Consider the following 19,878-nt stretch of genomic DNA (forward strand, 5'->3'; position numbering starts at 1 on the left):
CTCCTCGAAACCATCCTTCCTTATCTAGCCTACGGCTCTCTAAACCTTTCTATGAAAGCCCATTCGGAGAGGTTTTTTCAGGTGAGTGTGAGACCCCAAGCAGTCTGGCCTCCTGCCCTCCCCCTTCCTACCTCCTCTTCCCCTTCTTCCTGGTACTGCTCATCCACGTTGTCCTCCTGCTGGTCTGGGTTTCCTGCCATCTGTTGAAACAAAAGCAGAGGTTCAGGTTACTGAACACTGGAGATGCATTTTCCAGTCGTCTGGGACAAAGAACAGACAGGCCACCATGAACAGTGCATTTCAATGCCTCAGTGGGCAGGAAATGATGACTAATCACTCCCAACAAAGCCCAGGAAGCCCATGACCCACTCCTTCTGAGTGCACACATTGCATGTGAGGTAAACTTCCTGTCCACACAGGTCATAACTAAAACCTTTTACATAAAACCTGGCATTTATAGGGCTTCCCTGGTGGCTCAGATGGTAAAGAATCAGCCTACAATGCAGGAGACTTGGGTTTGATCACGGGGTTGAGAAGATCCTCTGGAGAAGGGATTGGCAACCCACTCCAGTATTCTTGCCTGGAGAATCCCATGGACAGAGGAGCCTGGTGGGCTATAGTCCATGGGGTCGCAAAGGTTCAGACATGACTGAGAGACTAACACTTTCACTTTAGGCATTTATAAAATCCCCAGGTTAATACAACCCAGCAATCCCACTGCTGGGCATACACACCGAGGAAAGCAGAACTGAAAGAGACACATGTACCCCAATGTTCACTGCAGCACAGTTTGCAATAGCTAGGACATGAAGCAACCTAGATGTCCATTGGCAGACGAATGGATAAGAAAGTTGTGCTACATATACATGATGGAATATTACTCAGCTGTTAAAAAGAACACATTTGAGTCAGTTCTAATGAGGTGGATGAAACTGGAGCCTATGATACAGAGTGAAGTAAGTCAGAAAGAAAAACACCAAAAAGTGTATTAACGCACATGTATGGAATTTAGAAAGATGGTAACAACGACCCTATATGTAAGACAGCAAAAGAGACATAGATGTAAAGAACAGACTTTTGGATTCTGTGGCAAAAGGCAAGGATGGGATGATTTGAGGAAATAGTATTGAAACATGTATATTACCATATGTAAAATAGATGATCAGTGCAAGTTTGATGCATGAAGCAGGGCACTCAAAGCCAGTGCTCTGGGACAACCCAGAGGGATAGGGTGGGGAGGGACGTCGGGAGGGAGTGGGTTCAGGATGGCGGAACACATGTACAGCCTTGGCTGGTTTATGTTGATGTATGGCAAAAACTACCACAATATTGTAAAGTAATTCACCTCCAAATAAAATAAATTAATTAATTAAAAAAATAATAAAATCCCCAGGTTAAAACCACCCTCCATCATGGCACCCACTTACCACCAAATGTTCCTCCATTTCTGCATTCTGTTGCTTTTGGTGACTTTGTTTTTGCTCTTCATTTTCATCTGGCAAGTTTTCTTCCCTCACTTGCCCAGCTTCTTCAAATTCATCCTCGCCTTGATTATTAGGGTCATCTGCTGGGTTTATATCCTCTACAGCTGCCCTCTGTAAAATTTTAATGAAAAGCAAGCACCACTTCAAAATCCAGGATCAAGTTTAATTTCATTTGAAAGGCCACAGGCTGACAGAGAATTAAATTGTCCTTTACCAGACTGCTCAGGTCTGTCCTTACCAAGACTCACAGATACCCATCCTGCTGTCCAAAGATAAAGCCTCTGCTTTGTCAGAGACGGATGCATCAGAAAGAAGTTCAAAGTTCACTTCTTTCCTGCAAGTGATTCCAACACAGTTCTCAAAGCTCCAATGCCATAAGTAATATGAGCATAACTAGATGACAAGAAAAACAGTTAGTGAAAGCCTTTACCAAATAGGATGAATCATTAAAATTAGAGATTTAGATAGGCAAATGGTAACTGCTTTCACCAGTTCGTCAATTTTTACAGACCAGTTATTCTTTGCAAACCAGCTGATGTAAGCGGGTGAAAAGCAGTTGAGGAGAGAGGAAGCCCACACCAGCAGGGACCCAAGAAGAGGGCCTGTGAGGAGACAAGAGGAGGCTAATTCAAGAGCAGGCCATCACATTCTAGTGTGGATCTAAGAAGCTAAGAGATGTGAAGCTAAGAGATGCTGCACTGATAAGACACAAAATAAGAGGGAATGGGCTTAACTTCTGGTGATATAAATATTTTGAAAAATACCTCCCCCAACCCATCCTACCTCTCAAGTAGTTCTCGGTTATTGTGTTCAACAAATGCCCTTCATATTATCAACTTTAGAATTATCTGGATGTCCCACTTATGATCACAAAGCACCTTTCAAAATCATATACACCCTCATAAAGATTCAGATTTTTAGAGTGTGAGCTGGGCGGAAATGATGATGCTTCTAGGAGCGTCTCTGATCACACTGGGGTCATCAACAGGACACTTCACTGAAGCAGCAAATGCTTCCCAGAGACAGGGAAGCCTGAGTGAGATTTAGTCTCCAGACCACAAAATTCTACTTCAATTCACTTCAGAGCCTTGAACATGTTCAAGAGCTCACTGCAGTCTCAGCTGATGTATTATCTGTACCTCCCTGGCTAAATACTTTGTTCAAGAACAAAGTGACACTTTTCTTGGGGATACAGAGTGACAAATCATAACCTTCACACTAAACTCCAGTTACTCCACAATCTTGTCATATGGATTTCCTTTTGTGTGTTATCAATAAACTGTGTGGAAATATAGGGGAAATATAACATGTTTTATTCAGGGCAAAAAGTACTGAATGTCCTTTGCAAAAGTTTATAAAAATATACAGATTAGCTCTAACTCTAGCCAAGTAAAAAAAAGGTTTAATAGGCACAGTTGTTAGATATTAAAAAAAAAAAAAGGATGATTCATTAAACCTCAGTGAAGCTGGACAAAAATGTTCCTAATTAAAAAAAATAAAATAAAACAGGTGAGACAGAGAGACAAGCAGGCTAATAATTTCTAATTAAGGGAAGGCACAGTAGAAAGGCCAACATTTCCCAACGTGTTATCTAGAGCAAATCAACCGATGAAAGGAGAGTGAAGGATTATGCAGTCAGGTAGCCAATCAAGACAGACAGCATTTCCCAAAAGTCAGGAACTGGAATACCCACCCTTCCCCTGTGCCCTCCATCGCTCTCAGGCTCTTGCATGCTCGCTCTCTTGCTCTCTCGTGGACACTCTCTTGCTCCTACACATCCTCTGGCTCTCTCATACTCTCCTGTTATCTATAGCTCTTATCCTTTCCTGACAATATTTCAGGGCTAGGGTTCCCTGGAGCATACTTTGAGAACTGCTGATTGAGGAGCTAGTGGGTAGATATATCCTACCACCTCTCTGTGCAAGTTATAGGGGAAAGCCATTTCCATCGAGGTTGCTTCAAGCAGCTCGGGAAGACTTTGTCAGTGCTTATCAAGAAAGAGTATCAATCCTCCTCCTCTCAGTCCATTGGACCAACATAAACAGGGCCCAGAGGACAGCAGGGCCCAGAGGACCACATTCTATAAATGTGGTGGTTGATTTGCTAGCAAAAGATGACAGGAGAGCTACAGTAAGTTGTCAAAATCATCTACGCATAAGTGCAAAGACACACTTACAGGCAAGGTCAAGGTCCCATACCACCCAACTGAACTGGGAGACTTGGTCCTTTCTTGCGTAAATGAAAAGAATAGCTGTGGTTATTATATCTCTACTTGTTAATACTCTAATTTTTCTATGGCAATATGGTATCTGGGAAATGTTTTTCATTTCTCAAACCTCACATTCTTAGCTGTGTGTTTACTGAAATAGTCACCGGACCGCTGAGAGATTACACAGTCGCAGGACACACATTCACAACCGAGCAGACTGCTCAGCATGCTCCATGGTGGCTGACCTCCTTTCTTGGCTTCTCTAATTCCCACATTTGCTTTGTTGTGTTTTCTTTTTCATCTTTCAGAATTACTACATACTACAGTGCCTCTTTTTGCTCTTCTATTTTAATTTTACTAAAGTCCCCAGAGGGCAACTCCCTGGATGTTTTCCCTGAGCAACCTTTAACCCATTCTCATCACACAAACACCCCATGGTTGACAGTTAACAGTTACCATATAATTATGTAAACCACGTGGAGCTGGAGTTACAGAGTCAGGTAAACCTTTATATTTCCTTTCTGCCTTGTGAGTTCCCAAGGGTCATGACCGGATGAGAGGACACTTACATCTCCCTCGGATTCTGGGTCAGCTTCATGGGGCCCTTGTTCTTGCAGCTCATGTCCATTCTCTGGGTCTTCTTCTGCCTCGTCTTGGTGCTGGTTATCTCTCTCATAGGCTAGCAAATCAAAGGAACCCTTATCAGCCCCAGTGAACCAGACAGGATTCTTCCCTTTTAAAGCCAAGCCAAGCCAAGCTCCTGGTGGGCTTTCCTACAGACCACATCACTCACTCTCTTCTTTTAGGTTAGCTCAACATAAAGTACACGTCTCAGCTTTTCTGAAAGTTATCTTTTTCCCAGTCCCTATATCTACAGAGACAATGTGGATAACTGACATATTCTAACTCTCTAAAACACATGTTTACAACAGAAGCTGAATTTTACCCCATTATGCCAAAAACAATGATAGAAACTTTCTCCATAAAATAAAGCCCAGTCAATTGAACATCACTAAAATTATTGACAAAATTTTGGTAATGTCAGAGAAAATAGCAAGGTACCAAAAGAAGAAACGGATGCTATTTCAGGAAATGAAAGAAATGGTAACCCCATTTGTGAAGCTCAAAAACAAATTCAGCCCATCTTGTGTTCTCTGAGGTGGTAGTGATGATACCACAAACATCACATATTTATACTCACACATTTACTTGTTACTTTTTGAAAAAAATATTTCAATACAGAGAATTTAGACAAGAACACACACACAGATATCAGAGGAAAGGTTAAATACATGGAGAGTATTTAGCCTGTAGAAAATAAAGATACAGGTAACTTACTATTATGTTTCAAGTGCACCAAGGGATCCATTAAATAAAAGGGAGAACAAATGGTTCTCTAGTCTTTACTGATAACGGAACAAAAAAGCTTCAAGTGTTGCATGGGGGCACATAAGGAAAACAATTTCTTGACTATCAGAGCTATAAAATATCAGAATAGGCTATAGAGGGAGTTCGGTAATCACCTTCCATTAGATTCTTTAAGGAAAGGATACACAGCTAAGTGTTAGCGTTGCCAGAGAGACGGTTATTCTCTAGTTCTGCTATCACAGTAGGCAGTATTTGTTCAGTGACATATAGATGTGTACCACGAATGAAAGCTACTAGTGACTTAATTTGAAAAACTTTCAAGGTAATAATCTATATGTCTCCAAGGTAAGAAGAAAATGTAGAGGTTTCCTAAAGCCTAATATTCCTACGACAATGTGCTAGAAATAAAAATAAGTATTAACGTACAAGAAGTTTAGGGGTTTCCCAGGTGGCGGCACAGCGGTAAACAATCTGGCTCAGCTAAACAATCTGCTTGCCAATGCAGGAGACACAGAAGATGAGAGTTTGAACCCTGTGTGGGAAGATCCCCTGGAGTAGGAAATGGCAACCCACTCCAGCATTCTTGCCTTGAGAATCCCATGGACAGAGGAGCCTGGTGGGCTACACGTCATGGAGTTGCAGAGTCAGACACGACAGAGCATGCAAGCAAGCCTTCCATGTAAGAAGAGTAAAGCACTATTTCCTCTCTACTTTAAAATGGCAGAGAGCAAACAGATTATCTTGGGTTGATTCAGGCCATCAATGTGAACTTTTTGGGAGGATAAAGGAAAACATATCAATGACAACAAAAGACATATGGTGCACAAATCTCTGTACATATAGGTACCCTCCACTTTTTGAAAGTTTGTTTTATGCCATTTCGCTTTTATGAAAGATCTACATTAGTACCTGTTTTGGCTAACTGAAAGAAATCGGAAGAGGATGTTCAATTTTATGAAAATAGGTGAAAGCAAAAATAGCCATTTAGTGTTTCATTTGTAGAGAGAGAAAGCAGGTATGGAGGCAGCACACACCTGAGCAGAGAAGCAAGAATGGCACCACCCACCTCCTTTCCAGGACCTACATTCAGCATCTCAACCTCACACCCCCAGAGCTCTGAATGTGCTGGTGAGCATCTGTGCTTTATCTCAATTTATTTTGTGTATCCGTTAGCAAGATGTGTCCTATGGTAATTGTTTCTTCGATCTACACCATTTCAGCTTACAAACAGTTTCAAAGGAACACTCTCAGAGAGCAGGAGAAACCTGTACACAGGTATGCATATGTCTCTGAGTTGACATTATATATTACCCAGCAGTTTTATTAAAACATTCATCATCTAAGAGGCTCACCACCTCCTTCCTCTTCCTGGATGCCCTGGTCCTCCGCTCCCTGAACGATATCATTATCCACAGCATCGTAACGAGCTTGCTGCCTGCAAGGAAACAAACAGTCATCAACTCCGGGACACTAGTAGAACAGTTTGACATAAGACATTTATCTTTAAAGAGAGTTACCAATGAATTTTTCAAAATTCTTTTAAAAGCCATAAATATATTTCCTAAATGTATCCAATTAGGTTTAATAAGGATTCCAGGTACACTTTCAAAGGATACCTTATAAAAGATAAAATGCTTTTCAAAAACTAAAATGAAGCTAGCACAACACCTGACAGGTTAATTGGAGATGTAAACTGTTACTTTCAGGCAGAAAAAAAAAATGTTGATTATTTTGGAAGTTAAATATTTAGAATTTGATTTTCAGTTCAGCCTCAGCTCCCATGAGCAAGAGGAGCCCCTCCAGTTCACAGGGAAGGACTACGAGGAGCTGTCTTTAATCTGCCTGTGGACACTGGAGGCCAAGCTATCCAGGTTGGTCAGAAGGCTACCGTGGCTGCTCAGGGCGCTGCAGCCGGCCCTCCTGGAGCCCATCCTGCCGCTGTCGGGCTGTCTCCCTGGCGAGGAGCTGCTGCTGCTGGTGCTGCCGCAGCAAGTGTCCCTGCAGCCGCTGCTGGTGCAGGGCCTCCTGCTCCTCCCTCAGCCGCTGGGCCTCCTCCGCCCGCTGCGCCGCCAGCCTCTGCTGTTCCAGCTGCTCCTCATACGGCGACTGGAGTCTGGTGACTGGCTTGGCTGAAGGATGCACCTGGGGAACAGTGAGCAAGAGCAGTCGGGTGCCCTGGGTCTGCCCTTCACCCATTTCTCATGACACGGGCAGAAGGCAGGGCTGGTTTATTAATACCTCTCTGTCAGATCAACTGTCTTGTATGTTAGGTCCAACACCACCCACTGCCGGACTCCACTGCTAGTTCCCTACTCTCTCTGAATCACCCTTGGCTTCTTTTAGCAAGAAGAAGCTTGGCTTCCTTTGACCTTCCCCTGCTGTTGGCATTAATGCAGATATTTTTAATGTTCTCCCTCTCAAATGGAAAAGGACACAACAGAAGAAATGTTTCAGCTTTAATTAAATGTACGCTCAAAAGACTTTGGTATAAGTGGGCACTTAATAACCTCAGACTAATTGGGGCAATGTCTGAGCTGAAGTTGAGGCTAAGGCTTTTCCATGAAGACCTGCAGACTTTGGGAAGCTAATTAATTCCAGCAAAGCATACACCAATCTCAGGCTAAGCAGAGCCAAAAAAGGTCAAATTTCAGGTTAGGGTGGAGAGGCAGAATCACTTTCCTTCAAAGAAATAAAAAATGGATGAGGAGAGGATTTTCAGATTAAAGGAAAATCTGATCCAGGAATTCTTAAAGTCTGCTTCCATTAAGCAATCTACCACTCTCTCCTCCATCCCCCAACTAATACAAGCACGTACAATTCTCACCAAAGGAAAGAGGGTGCGTGGTTAAGGGAAATTAAACCTAGTAGGGAATTATCTTGGAGGAAAGCTTATGGATGCAAGACTGGGAGAGGCTTCTTCACACTAAGTGTGCAACAGTCTAAGAGTAAACCTACAGGTGCCTTTACACCTGCTCAGCCAATCCTCTAGCAGCTTGAAGTCTTGAAAAGTTTGAGAGCAAACAGAGCTTCAGAGATGTAAATAAAGGATGATCAGCATTCATGTAAGAGCCAGGTAGATTGTTGTCAGTATTACCTTAGAGGCTGTGTAATAAAAATATCTGGCTGCTTCAGTGTTGCTCTCAGTTCTTTTAAAGTATCATTTATAATAATAATGTTTTCATGAGTCTTACTTATGTGAGAGGGGTGTGCTCAGTGGAGTAAGAGGGGTGTGGAGTGAGAGGGGAGTGCTCATATGGAGAAGGGAGCGCTCAGTGGAGTGAGAGGGGAATGGAGTGAAAGGGGAGTGGAGTGAGAGGGCAGTGCTCATTTGCAGAGGGGAATGCTTAGCTTGAGCAGACACTGGTTAAACACACTCACCCAGTGGCAAACCCTCAGCTTTTGATGCCTTACTAACCACCCTGAATTTGAATATGTGAAAGCCAACACAGGATTTAACAGTAAGTGAACAGGGAGACAAGCACCCTTGATCACAGAAAATGAGTCACTTCTTGGCATCAAGATGCCCATGGGCCTTGAGCACAGACTGAGAAAGTGCAGGATGAGGTGACCATCTAGTTTCCTAGTCTGTTAAAGGGATGTGCCCAAGCCTCCCTTACTGTGCACTCTTTTCTCTTCCTTTTTTAAAAAACTTTAATTGGAGGATAATTGCTTTACAATGTTTTGATTTCTGCTGTACAACAACATGAGTCAGTTTTAATATACACATATCCCCTCCCTGTTGAGCCTCCCTCCTACCCCCACCCTACTGTGCATTCTTGACAAATAAACACCTACAGCACCTTCTCTTTTCCCCAGTCACCTTTCTGGAGTAAGGCAGCTGTGCTACTAATGTCACAACAGAACATTTAAATAAGTACATGGAAGATTTAGTGAAATCACCCCCATTTTATTTTAGAGATTGTTACACATGGGCTTTTCCCTTGATGCAGTTGACCCTTGAACAATGTAGGGGTTAGGGGCATGGACCCGCAGCACAGTGAGAATCTTCATATAACTTTTAGTCAGCCCTCTGTATGTACGGATCCTCCACAGCCTCCCTGTGGGGGCCCTTCTGTCTCAGTTTCCCATGTTCAGATTCAACCAAACACGGATTTTCTAGTGTTTACTAGAAAAATCCTTACAGAAGTGGCCCTGCAAGGCTCAAACTCTCCCTGTTCATAGGTCAACATTATGTAGAAACAAAGCCACAACCTCTACCCCAGCCGACTGGTTGGGCAACCTCATACCTCAGCGTGAACCTCCCCTGCGGCAAGTCTGGCTTCCTTCCGTTCACGGTGTTCCGTCCACTCCCGATCCTGCTCCTCGGGTGATGGGTCGTGCTCCTCCTCGAGGTGCTCAGGCCGCCCAACCTGCTCCATGGCCTCCTCCTCCAGGGCCCGCCTGTGCTCCTCCTCCACCTGTCGCTCCTCCGGCTCCTTGGGTCCTGCTTCTTGATGGGTCAGTTCTGCGGGAGCCTTAAGTTCTGCCTCCTTCTGGGTGGAAGGGTAAGGTTTTGTTTCCTCTGTTCTTCCAGGGGCTGCTTCATGGTTCTGCCACACTTCACTATTTCGAGACACCTAGGTCAAGCACATCACTGGAAATGACACTCCTCTAGTTTGAAAGTAGTGACAGAATTTCTTTATTACCATACAGGGTTACAACATAAGCAAAATCCTGGAGTCTAGAAATATAGAGTCCTGACTGAAAAGTATGGCTGCAATGGAGTCACTTAACTCTTCTCACTGTGTAATCTCACCTATAAAATAGAGATAACACAAGCAAAATTTCATCACGGAAAGCATACCATAAGTAACCTAAAAGTAAAGCCTGTAAGTGACCACATCTCAGTAGACTCTGCCCTCAAAAGCAGTCTAACTCCTGTTCTCTCAGAATAAAAAGGCAAAATCCTCATACTTCAAGTGATTGAATACTTATGCAATTTTCTTTGATGTAAATTTTGTCTTCAATAATTATTTGAAAAGAAAAGGATAAGATCAAATTGAGGATGAGTTAGCTTTGATTTTTGTTACCTAATATAAAAAAAGAATGCCATTACTAATGGACATCCATGTAAAATAGTGTCCATTAAATCAGGTACAATAAAACATTTTAATGTATTAAAAGTAATATTTCTTTGTACACCAGAGAAAGTCTGTGAATATTTTATATTATTAATACAGAAAACTCTGAAGAAAAAAAAAAGATAGGTTTTTTTCTACAGAGAACTCCTCTTCTAAAATTGGTGAACTTAAATCAGTTTTCTCTGAAAGCGTCAGAGATTTCTATATGGTCTTCATTTCTTAGAAAAAAGGGGCAGAATGAAGTAAACACAACATCAATAGGAAAATGTGTCACTGCTCTTCCTCCTGCCAAATCCTCCTGATTTTTCTTTATCAGGAAAAATATTTTGTTTGGTCAGACTGTCCCATAATTGAAATAAATGTGAAGCTCTCTTCTTAAATTAGCAGAAACATAACTGAGAAACTGGACTGTATAAATAAATAAACCAAGGGAAAAAGTCTTTTCTCAGACACTTGAGGACAGCTTCTGGAGGTACACATCTTATCAAGTTCTTGCATACCTGGAAAGTGTGAATTGATAGTACCCTGGCTTTACTGTCAGGCTAGCAAAGTAATGCTCAAAATTCTCCAAGCCAGGCTTCACCAGTATGGGAACTGTGAACTTCCAGATGTTGAAGCTGGTTTTAGAAAATGCAGAAGAACCAGAGATCAAATCGCCAACATCTGTTGGATCATCGAAAAAGCGCGAAGTTCCAGAAAAACATCTATTTCTGCTTTATTGACTATGCCAAAGCCTTTGACTACGTGGATCACAACAAAGTATGGAAAATTCTTAAAGAGATGGGAATACTAGACCACCTGACCTGCCTCTTGAGAAACCTGTAAGAAGGTCAAGAAGCAACAGTTAGAACTGGACATGGAACAACAGACTGGTTCCAAATTGGGAAAGGAGTACATCAAGGCTGTATATTGTCACCCTGCTTATTTAACTTATATGCAGAGTGCATCATGAGAAATGCTGGACTGGATGAAGCACAAGCTGGAATCAAGATTGCTGGGAGAAATATCAATAACCTCAGATGTGCAGATGACGTCACACTTATGGCAGAAAGCAAAGAACTAAAGAGCCTCTTGATGAAAGTGAAAGAGGAGAGTGAAAAAGTTGGCTTAAAACTCAACATTCAGAAAACTGAGATCATGGCATCTGGTCCCATCACTTCATGGGAAATAGACGGGGAAACAATGCAAACAGTGACAGACTTTATTTTTGGGGGCTTCAGAATCATTGCAGTTGGTGACTGAAGCCATGAAATTAAAAGACGCTTGCTCCTTGGAAGAAAAGTTATGACCAAGCTAGACAGCATATTAAAAAGCAGAGATATTACTTTGCCAACAAAGGTTCATCCAGTCAAAGCTATGATTTTTCCAGTAGTCATGTATGGATGTGAGAGTTGGACTATAAAGAAAGCTGACTGCCGAAGAATTGATGCTTTTAAACTGTGGTGTTGGAGAAGACTCCTGAGAGTCCCTTGGACTGCAACCAGATCCAACCAGTCCATCCTAAAGGAAATCAGTCCTGAATATTCATTGGAAGGACTGATGCTGAAGCTGAAACTCCAATACTTTGGCCAACTGATGTGAAGAACTGACTCAATGGAAAAGACCCTGATGCTGGGAAAGACTGAAGGCGGGAGAAGAAGGGGACAACAGAGGATGAGATGGTTGGAGGGCATCACCAACTCAATGAACATGAGTTTGAGTAAGCTCCGGGAGTTGGTGATGGACAGGGAAGCCTGGCATGCTGCAGTCCATGGGGTCGCAAAGAGTCGGACATGACTGAGCAACTGAACTGAACTGGCTTTAGAGTGGTAAAGAAACTGCCTGCCAATGCAGGAGAATCAAGAGATATAGGTTCAATCCCTGGGTTGGGAAGATCCCCTGGAGAAGGAAATGGCAACCCACTCCAGTATTCTTGCCCGGAGAATCCCATGGACAGAGGAGCCTGGCAGGGTACAGTCCATGGGGTTGCAAAGGGTCAGACATGACTGAGGCAACTTAGCAAGCACGCTGGCTGGCTTTATAGGAAATATTTCTCTGAAGGATTCTAAGTGCATTCAAACACCTGTCATTTATCTCCACAGCATCCCTGTGAGAAAGGTTAGGGCAAGTAACTATTACCTCCATTTCATAGATAGAAAAACTAAAAAAAAGTCAGAGTCATTAAAAGATCAATCCAGTTGAACTTGGATGGAGAATAGAACCAGTTCCCACACCAGGGCACTGACTGTGTTTTCTGAAGTTCAGAGCAATGTAAGACCCAGACAAAGAGTAAGTATCCAGGACACAGAAGCTGTCCGTGAAGGAATGCTTTGCTCAGACTGAAGATTCAAGTGAAGTCCACTTATACCAACTTAATTATTCCTATAAGATGATGAGAAGACGAGCTGGGGAGCCTTCTCAAACACTCATTGTTTACAGTGTGTTTGTCAGGGGAAAGATCTGATTACAAAAGCAACTCGGTAAGAATTAATCACATGGGTGACACCATTTGGGATGCTCCACTTAGGAGACATTCTTAAACAACAAGACTTAATTTTATAAAGAACGGGAATACAAAAGAGTGGATTCTGTTTTTAGACCTTACTCTCTTGCAGTTTCATGAAGGTCTTAAAATACAAACTTTGACATATGCTATATGACCTAGTACAGTATCAAGTTCAAATATATTATCAACTTAGTACTTGAGTGGGCTGATTATCATATAATATCCTCACAATCATTTAACCTTCTTACTCTACCCCAATCCCCCCCAAAAAAAACCTTAAAATACTCAGACATGATAGCTTCTTTCAACCAAATAGACCCATATGAAGAAATAAAACTAGTTTAGTGTTTGTCAGAAAACAGGACAGCAGTTCTCAAAGTGTACATCACCAGGCCAGCTGAAACAGAAATGCAGATCCTCAGGTTTCATCCCAAATTAGCTGAACCTATAGGCTTGTTGTTCAGTTGCTCAGTCATGTCTGACTCTTTGTGACCCCATGGACTAGCCCACCAGGCTCCTCTGTCCATGGGATTCTCCAGGCAAGAATACTGGAGTGGGTTGCCATTTCCTCTTCTAGGAGATCTTCTCGACCCAGGGATTGAACCTGAGTCTCCTGCTTTAGCAGGTGGATTCTTTACTGCTGAGCCACCTGGGAAGCCCAACCTGTGGGCTAAAAACAGCTCTTCCTGTTTTAACAGCCCTAATGGGGAACTCTTGATATTTGCTAAAATTTGAGAATCAATGTTCCGCAGGAAGAGCTGACCATATTTAGAGCAGTTCACCTGAGAACAGCTTGACAGAGAAAATGACTCGACCACAGGCCAGTTCCCAACTCTTACCTCCCGAGGCTCTCCAGGCGACTTGTCTCTTGCTGTGCTGTCACCTTGTGGAGAATGTGCCACCTGGGTGATATTTTGCTGTTCTGTTTGTTCTGGTTTTCGAAAGCTTGGAATCCTATTCAGTGTATCTTTCAGTTGTTTATATTCTGCAACTTGAGTCTGCATTACAAATTGCACAATTGGATGCAAATTGCACAATTTGAGGAGGGAAAAGGATATCATTCATAGATGGTTCAGTGGAGGACTAGATAAAAATATTATACCTAAATGCAAGAGAGGAAAAATATGCAGACTGTTTCCATGCATTAGCTATACTTACTTGGACATGCTCAACCATTTTTAATCACATGCAAATTAGAATTAGAGTTAAAGGGAACAGAGAAAAAATATCTAAGACAGATGTTAGTTTTCCATGCTACATTAAACTAAGTCAGAATTTTTATAAATAACTCTCTAGTATAAATATCATTATTAAAAGACAGCTATGCAATCAGTTTTAGGACATTAAAATCTATTTTAAAATTCCACATTTATATAAATCTAAGTGCAGATATCTTTTACCAGTATGGTCTGAGTAACACTTTTCAGCAGAAAAGAAAGAACCATAGGCTTCAAATAAGTAACTGATTATATATGTAAAATCACTCAGGCCATCCTCTTTCCCAGTCAATCTGTGGTCACATAAGGTCCCTACCTCTCCAAAAAGCTCCCTGTATTGTGCTCTGCAGTTTTGGAAAACAGTAGCATAGGCATAAAGGAGGCTGGTTTTTATTCTCATTCTTTGATTCTGAATATCCTTTTCTTCTAAAATAACAAAGGCACTAATGCAGGTATAGGACGAGAATATACTTATGTGTGTGTTATCTGTGTGTATATGTGGTAGGATGTGTGTGTGTAGGTGTGGGTGTGTGTGTGTGGTGTGTGATACTTTAAATACCAGAAGCTATAAAGATGGAAAAAATAAATATGTTAAGAAAACCAATAGACTGCTTATACTTAGCTTATCGTATGTACCAGCACTGTTATCCTAAAACAGAAGTGCTATCTGTGTAAACACACATTTCCATAAGCACATACAAAGAACCCAGAGCTCTCTTCTGAACACACTTCCCAGGCAGGGTGCCCCTTCACTGTGCCCAGCAGAGCAGAGAGGAGGCTGGCGAGTCTTGCTCCCTTGGCCACAGTTGCACACCTGCACGGCACTCACCCACCTGCTTCCTGCCTCTCTAATTCACAAAGAGAAGTCTGCCTGCTAAATGTGTCTCAGGGGCGTGCTTCTTTATCATTTGTACAAACGTGTGCCATATGGCTAACAGTGGCCCTTAGCCAGAAACCTATCAAAACATTTGCAAACTGACTTTGGAGGTCAAAGGGGAAAAAAATGACATCTATACAGCGATGCTTTTAATAAGATAAATATTCTACCCTTTCTTCTTTCTCCTCCTCCTACGTACGTAACCTTTGAAGGGAGAAATACTATGGTCCTCAAACATGAGCATGCATGAAGAATCATGTTAAATTATGGAATGATCATGTTAAAAATGCAGGCTCCTGGATGCCCACCCTAGAAATCAGTATTCAGTAGGTGTGGGGCAAGGCCCACATAACTGTAATACAGAGAATCTCCACAAATCCCAGCTTCAAGGTGGTTCTGGGCACTGATATTGGGCCAGCTTCTCTACTCCTTTTGACCTTATTTAGTTATAAAAAAAAATACAGTTATTATATAACTCAGTAGGTTGTGAATATTAAATAAAATTCTGTATATAAAGTTATTATGATAATCCCTGACAAATTCTAAGCTCTCAAATTCCACTCAGGTCCTGGTTTCTCCCCACTTAATTACATTTAAAAATCAGATTGTCAAGACAGAATCTCATAAGATGATTTACATGAGAAACGTATATGCCTGAAATAGCAGTTGTTTTCTAAGCAGATCTGGGCAAAGTTTCAACTGGGGAGTAAAAGAACAGGAGAAACTTGACGACCTCATCCAAAAGAACCAAGAAGATATTCAAAGAAATAGAAAAATATATGTACATTAAATTTAAAAACTTGTTTTCTATTACAAAATCTTGTGAGTAATATTCCTCAGTGAGCTTACAACAGAATTTGGTTTTGGTCATTAAATGAACTACTTTACTCACATTTTTCTGAATTTTCAAGTCGTTGCTTAATTTAATATTTATTGTTATTATAGTACGTAGAGTATTCAAATTGGTCTGTCATATTTTTCAGTATGAAAAGTAGTCTCATGTAACAATGCTTGGCAGAAATTTTATAAAGAAGATTTTGAATGTAATAATATCCTCTAAAGCTAATTTAATTGATAAACATGTAAAAAATTACCACACAGCTACAGTTTTGTAGGGGGATAATCAATGACTGCCTTGAAAAGGGGTCCTACAGACCCTGATGTTACAGTCTCTGAAACAGATCAGGGCCTGGCATATGATTCTTTTAAAAAATTTTATAAAGACAAAAAATAATGCACAGTCTCCTGGTAAGAACAAATAGTTGGTTTTCCTTTGCTCTTTTCTTTTAATTCTTCCAAGAGAAGAAAAGTGAAGACCAGTGATTAAGAATATACAGTGACTAAACTAGCCATTCCTATTTGTTTCAATGATAAAGCTGTAAAACAGTCAGTGTGACATTACTTCACTAAGCTCTGTAACATCTGTATTTGTTCATTTAATACATTATCTACTGAGGGCCTGCCTTGTGCGAGGACTGCTGTAGGCTTTGAACAAATGAAACTTACGACTCTGGTTTTCCTTCTCTATTTACCTGAGATTTCTTATTTCCTGTAATTTGACCTAACAACACATAAGCCTAGGCCCAAAAGGAGTGTATGCAGGCGTAAAGCCGGGAGCAAGGGAAGGAGGAGTAAAATATAGAGTTTTACAATGATTTATTTAGGTACTTAGCATATAAAATCCTACAGATAGTATAGCAAGAGTCTACATAGGTCTATATAGTGGAAAAAACCACATATGTGGGATGAATTCTCTGACTTAGACAAGTATTAGACTACTGCATGTAGGAGTTGGTGGAGGGTAGAAAAAGTCATATGAACCACACTGCCAGTGCAGGAAAAAAAAAAAGGAAAAAAAATCAAAGCTTTACTTAATATTCTCTTGATTGAGTTTTGAAAGCATGCATGATCTTCAGGATAAGGAAAGCTCTGTCCTAAGGAACTCAGCGAAGACTGGCCTTTAAGAGACTGCATGCACAGAGGAATTCAGAAATGTTAAGCAGACTTAAAAAGAACCCAGAGAGGCTGCTACCCTTCTAACCTGTGCAGCAGCTAGTGCACTCTTGTGGTCTTCCAAAGTCACTACAAGTTGCTCATGCTCGGAGAGTAAATTCTTATGCTGTTGCTACACAAAAAAGAATTTTACATGTTGAGTTTTGACATTCTGGGACAAACTCCTCTTGGGCAGGTAGTGGTATGGCCACCCAAACACTGCTCACTTGCTGGCTTGTTTGTTGTTGTAGCATTTGATAAGTTCAAAAATCTTTGCAGAGGGAAGACCATGGTTAAGGTGGTAATCCACAATCTAAAATGTGTTACCCAAAAATCCTAATCACTTACAAGGAAATCAAAACAGGAAGAAAAATACCTTTAGTTATTAATAAACCTTTTCAAATAAAAAGCTTATTAAGATTCAACCACGTGGCAAAAGAATCATTCCAGTGCTAATGCAAACGCTGAGATTTCCAGATCATTCTTTAGCTTACAATGCACAAGAAGTAATGGGCAGGTTCACTTTCCACAAAAGCCCAAAATAACAGTGTGGATTGTAAAGCAGGTCAAGTAGTGAACGACTTTTAAGTCACTACAAAGTAAAGCAGGCAAACACAAATCAATCAAATGCTGGGGTTTTTAGGTTGTTGTTGTTGCTGTTTTACCTTGACATCTTGCAGCTGTGTGTGCATGTCCTGATGCGCTCTCCTCAGCTGTCTGTTCTCTTCTCTCAGATTGTACACGGTTTCTATTTTAGAAAAAGGAAAATCATGCATAAAGCCCTGGGCCTTTCAGGCTCTTGATTCTATTATTTTCCTATCTAAAGCCTCACATAACTTTTTCAAAGATCGTTTTGAACTTTGACAGTACAATACTCCAAATCAACAAAACTTAGCACCATTTTGGGATGTGGCACAGATTCAGCTGGACAACCCAATACAATCTGGCTCAGTGGTTTAAATATGCTTAAACAAGCTATCTGGCATAGAAGTTAAGGATTTTTAATTACTCCTGAGCTAAAAATGAAATATTTTTGTTAATAAGCAAACCCCTAGGAATGAAATGTAATGGGTAGGGGTCATCTAAGATTTTAGTCTCACCATAAATTAAAAATAAAGCTATCAAAAAGCACAAACTGCCTCTCTCATAGCCATGAATAATTTCCACAGTCCTTCAAAGGGATTTCAGTTACAAAAGCAACTCAAGAAACAAGAGACAGACACCTCATCTGCTCAAAAATTCTAAATGTATTTTCTTTCTCCCACAATCGAGTTCTTGACTGGTCTAAACTCTTCCTCCAATAGCTACTGGACAATTCTTTGCACAGTTACAATGTGAGACTGCAGTGATCACAGTGAAGTCTTAAAACCTCCCCAGCCACAAGCCCTACAATTCGCGGAACAGCCTCTTGGTAATTTCCCCACATTTTCTGTATCTGGAGATTATCTGTTATGAACTGGTAGCCCCTGGGCCAACACACAGACTTTTTTTTTTTTGGCCCCTGCAGGTGTTAGCCAACATACAGTGTCTTCCACATTTGAAGGGCTGTCACCAAGTAAAAATCAAGAAGCTGGGTCTCATAAGATTCTGGCAACATCAGGCCAATTCTCAGCAGAAGTTAAATGGCAGCTGGGTGACCATATGATTCATTTTCCAATGGGAGATATTGTTGACAGTGAAAGGGGTGCTGTTTTAGAACGATGCTGGGACAGCAGCAGGTGTGGGCCGGCACGGTGCTGGGCAAACTGTCCCCAGAGTGGCAGCCACTCCCTGCAGGCAAACCTTTACTGTCTCCAGGGTGGCCGTGAGCACTGCAGAAAACTGCCGGTCACCACGCCGCCTCATATTCTCTGCCCGCTTTCACTCCGTTAAGAGTCCCTGCTTGATCCCTGGGCACTGGCTTTATGACACATTTGGAAAGAGATCAAGAAGAAGGTGAGAATGTCGCTAGTGGTTGTCCACCTATTTGTAACAGCAGATTTTCTCAAACGTCAAACGGGACACCAGCAGCAATCCAAGAGGACCCCAAGTGTGTCACAGGCTGGATGGGCCTGGACACATGCACACATGCAGTTGAAATACACGGCTGACTTTTAAAGGAATTCAGTTTATAACCTTAAGGACAGTGTCTCCTGTGCCTTTGCTGTGTGACCATAAGTTACTTAACTTTTGCAGGCCTCAATTTCTTCATTTGTTGAACTGGGTTAAATATAATGCCTACCTGCCAGGTTGTTATAAGGCTTAAAGAAGATACCTGCATGAAGAGTTTCACCCAGTACTGACACATGGCAAACATTTATTGAGTGTCAGCTCTTCTTATAACCATAATGATGAGAATCATCTAAGCTTACATGGTATCAACTCGTTATCTATATTCTAAATTCTAAACTCCCTCCTCATGTCACATTAATCTACCAAAGATCACTTGGACTACACACAACATGGTTTGCCATGACAGAGCCTCGTCTATCACAATTTACTGTCAGGGACCATGATCAAACAAAACTGCCGATGTGAAAATCACTTAGAAGTGTCATCAAAGGCACTGCCATATTAAGTTGTTTAAAATTTCTATGAGATGTCTTCCAAATATTCAGTTCAGTTCAGTCGCTCAGTTGTGTCCGACTCTTTGCGACCCCATGAATCGCAGCACACCAGGCCCCCCTGTCCATCACCAACTCCTGGAGCTCACTCAGACTCAGGTCCGTTGAGTCAGTGATGCCATCCAGCCATCTCATCCTCTGTCGTCCCCTTCTCCTCCTGCCCCCAATCCCTCCCAGCATCAGAGTCTTTTCCAATGAGTCAACTCTTCGCATGAGGTGGCCAAAGTACTGGAGTTTCAGCTTTAGCATCACTCCTTCCAAAGAACACCTGGGACTGATCTCCTTTAGGGTGGACTGGTTGGATCTCCTTGCAGTCCAAGGGACTCTCAAGAGTCTTCTTCAACACCACAGGTCAAAAGCATGAATTATTCGGCACTCAGCTTTCTTCACAGTCCAACTCTCACATCCATACATGACCACAGGAAAAACCATAGCCTTGACTAGACGGACCTTCATTGGCAAAGTAATGTCTCTGCTTTTCAATATGCTGTCTACGTTGGTCATAACTTTTCTTCCAAGGAGAATCTCTTTTAATTTCATGGCTGCAATCACCAACTGCAGT

At 41.6% G+C, this 19,878-nt stretch overlaps 1 protein-coding gene across 4 annotated transcripts in view; it reads right to left on the bottom strand.

Annotated features, from left to right (window-relative positions):
- GOLIM4 (golgi integral membrane protein 4) overlaps nt 1-19,878 on the bottom strand; it is an 83,404-nt gene that overhangs the window by 9,463 nt on the left and 54,063 nt on the right. For 2 of the 4 annotated variants that reach the window (XM_010835199.1, XM_010835201.1), the window contains exons 6-14: nt 17,379-17,461; nt 16,763-16,846; nt 13,467-13,625; nt 9,309-9,638; nt 6,950-7,203; nt 6,414-6,496; nt 4,263-4,372; nt 1,428-1,595; nt 132-200 (exon numbers count right to left, since the gene is read on the bottom strand). In XM_010835199.1, coding sequence (XP_010833501.1) covers nt 132-200; nt 1,428-1,595; nt 4,263-4,372; nt 6,414-6,496; nt 6,950-7,203; nt 9,309-9,638; nt 13,467-13,625; nt 16,763-16,846; nt 17,379-17,461 — 1,340 coding nt within the window. The remainder of the gene's footprint in view (nt 1-131; nt 201-1,427; nt 1,596-4,262; nt 4,373-6,413; nt 6,497-6,949; nt 7,204-9,308; nt 9,639-13,466; nt 13,626-16,762; nt 16,847-17,378; nt 17,462-19,878) is intronic. The other 2 variants (XM_010835200.1, XM_010835202.1) reach the window with 2 other exon arrangements.

The sequence above is a fragment of the Bison bison genome, unplaced genomic scaffold (genome assembly GCF_000754665.1).
Source record: "Bison bison bison isolate TAMUID 2011002044 unplaced genomic scaffold, Bison_UMD1.0 scf7180017864040, whole genome shotgun sequence".
Taxonomy (NCBI): Eukaryota; Metazoa; Chordata; class Mammalia; order Artiodactyla; family Bovidae; genus Bison; species Bison bison.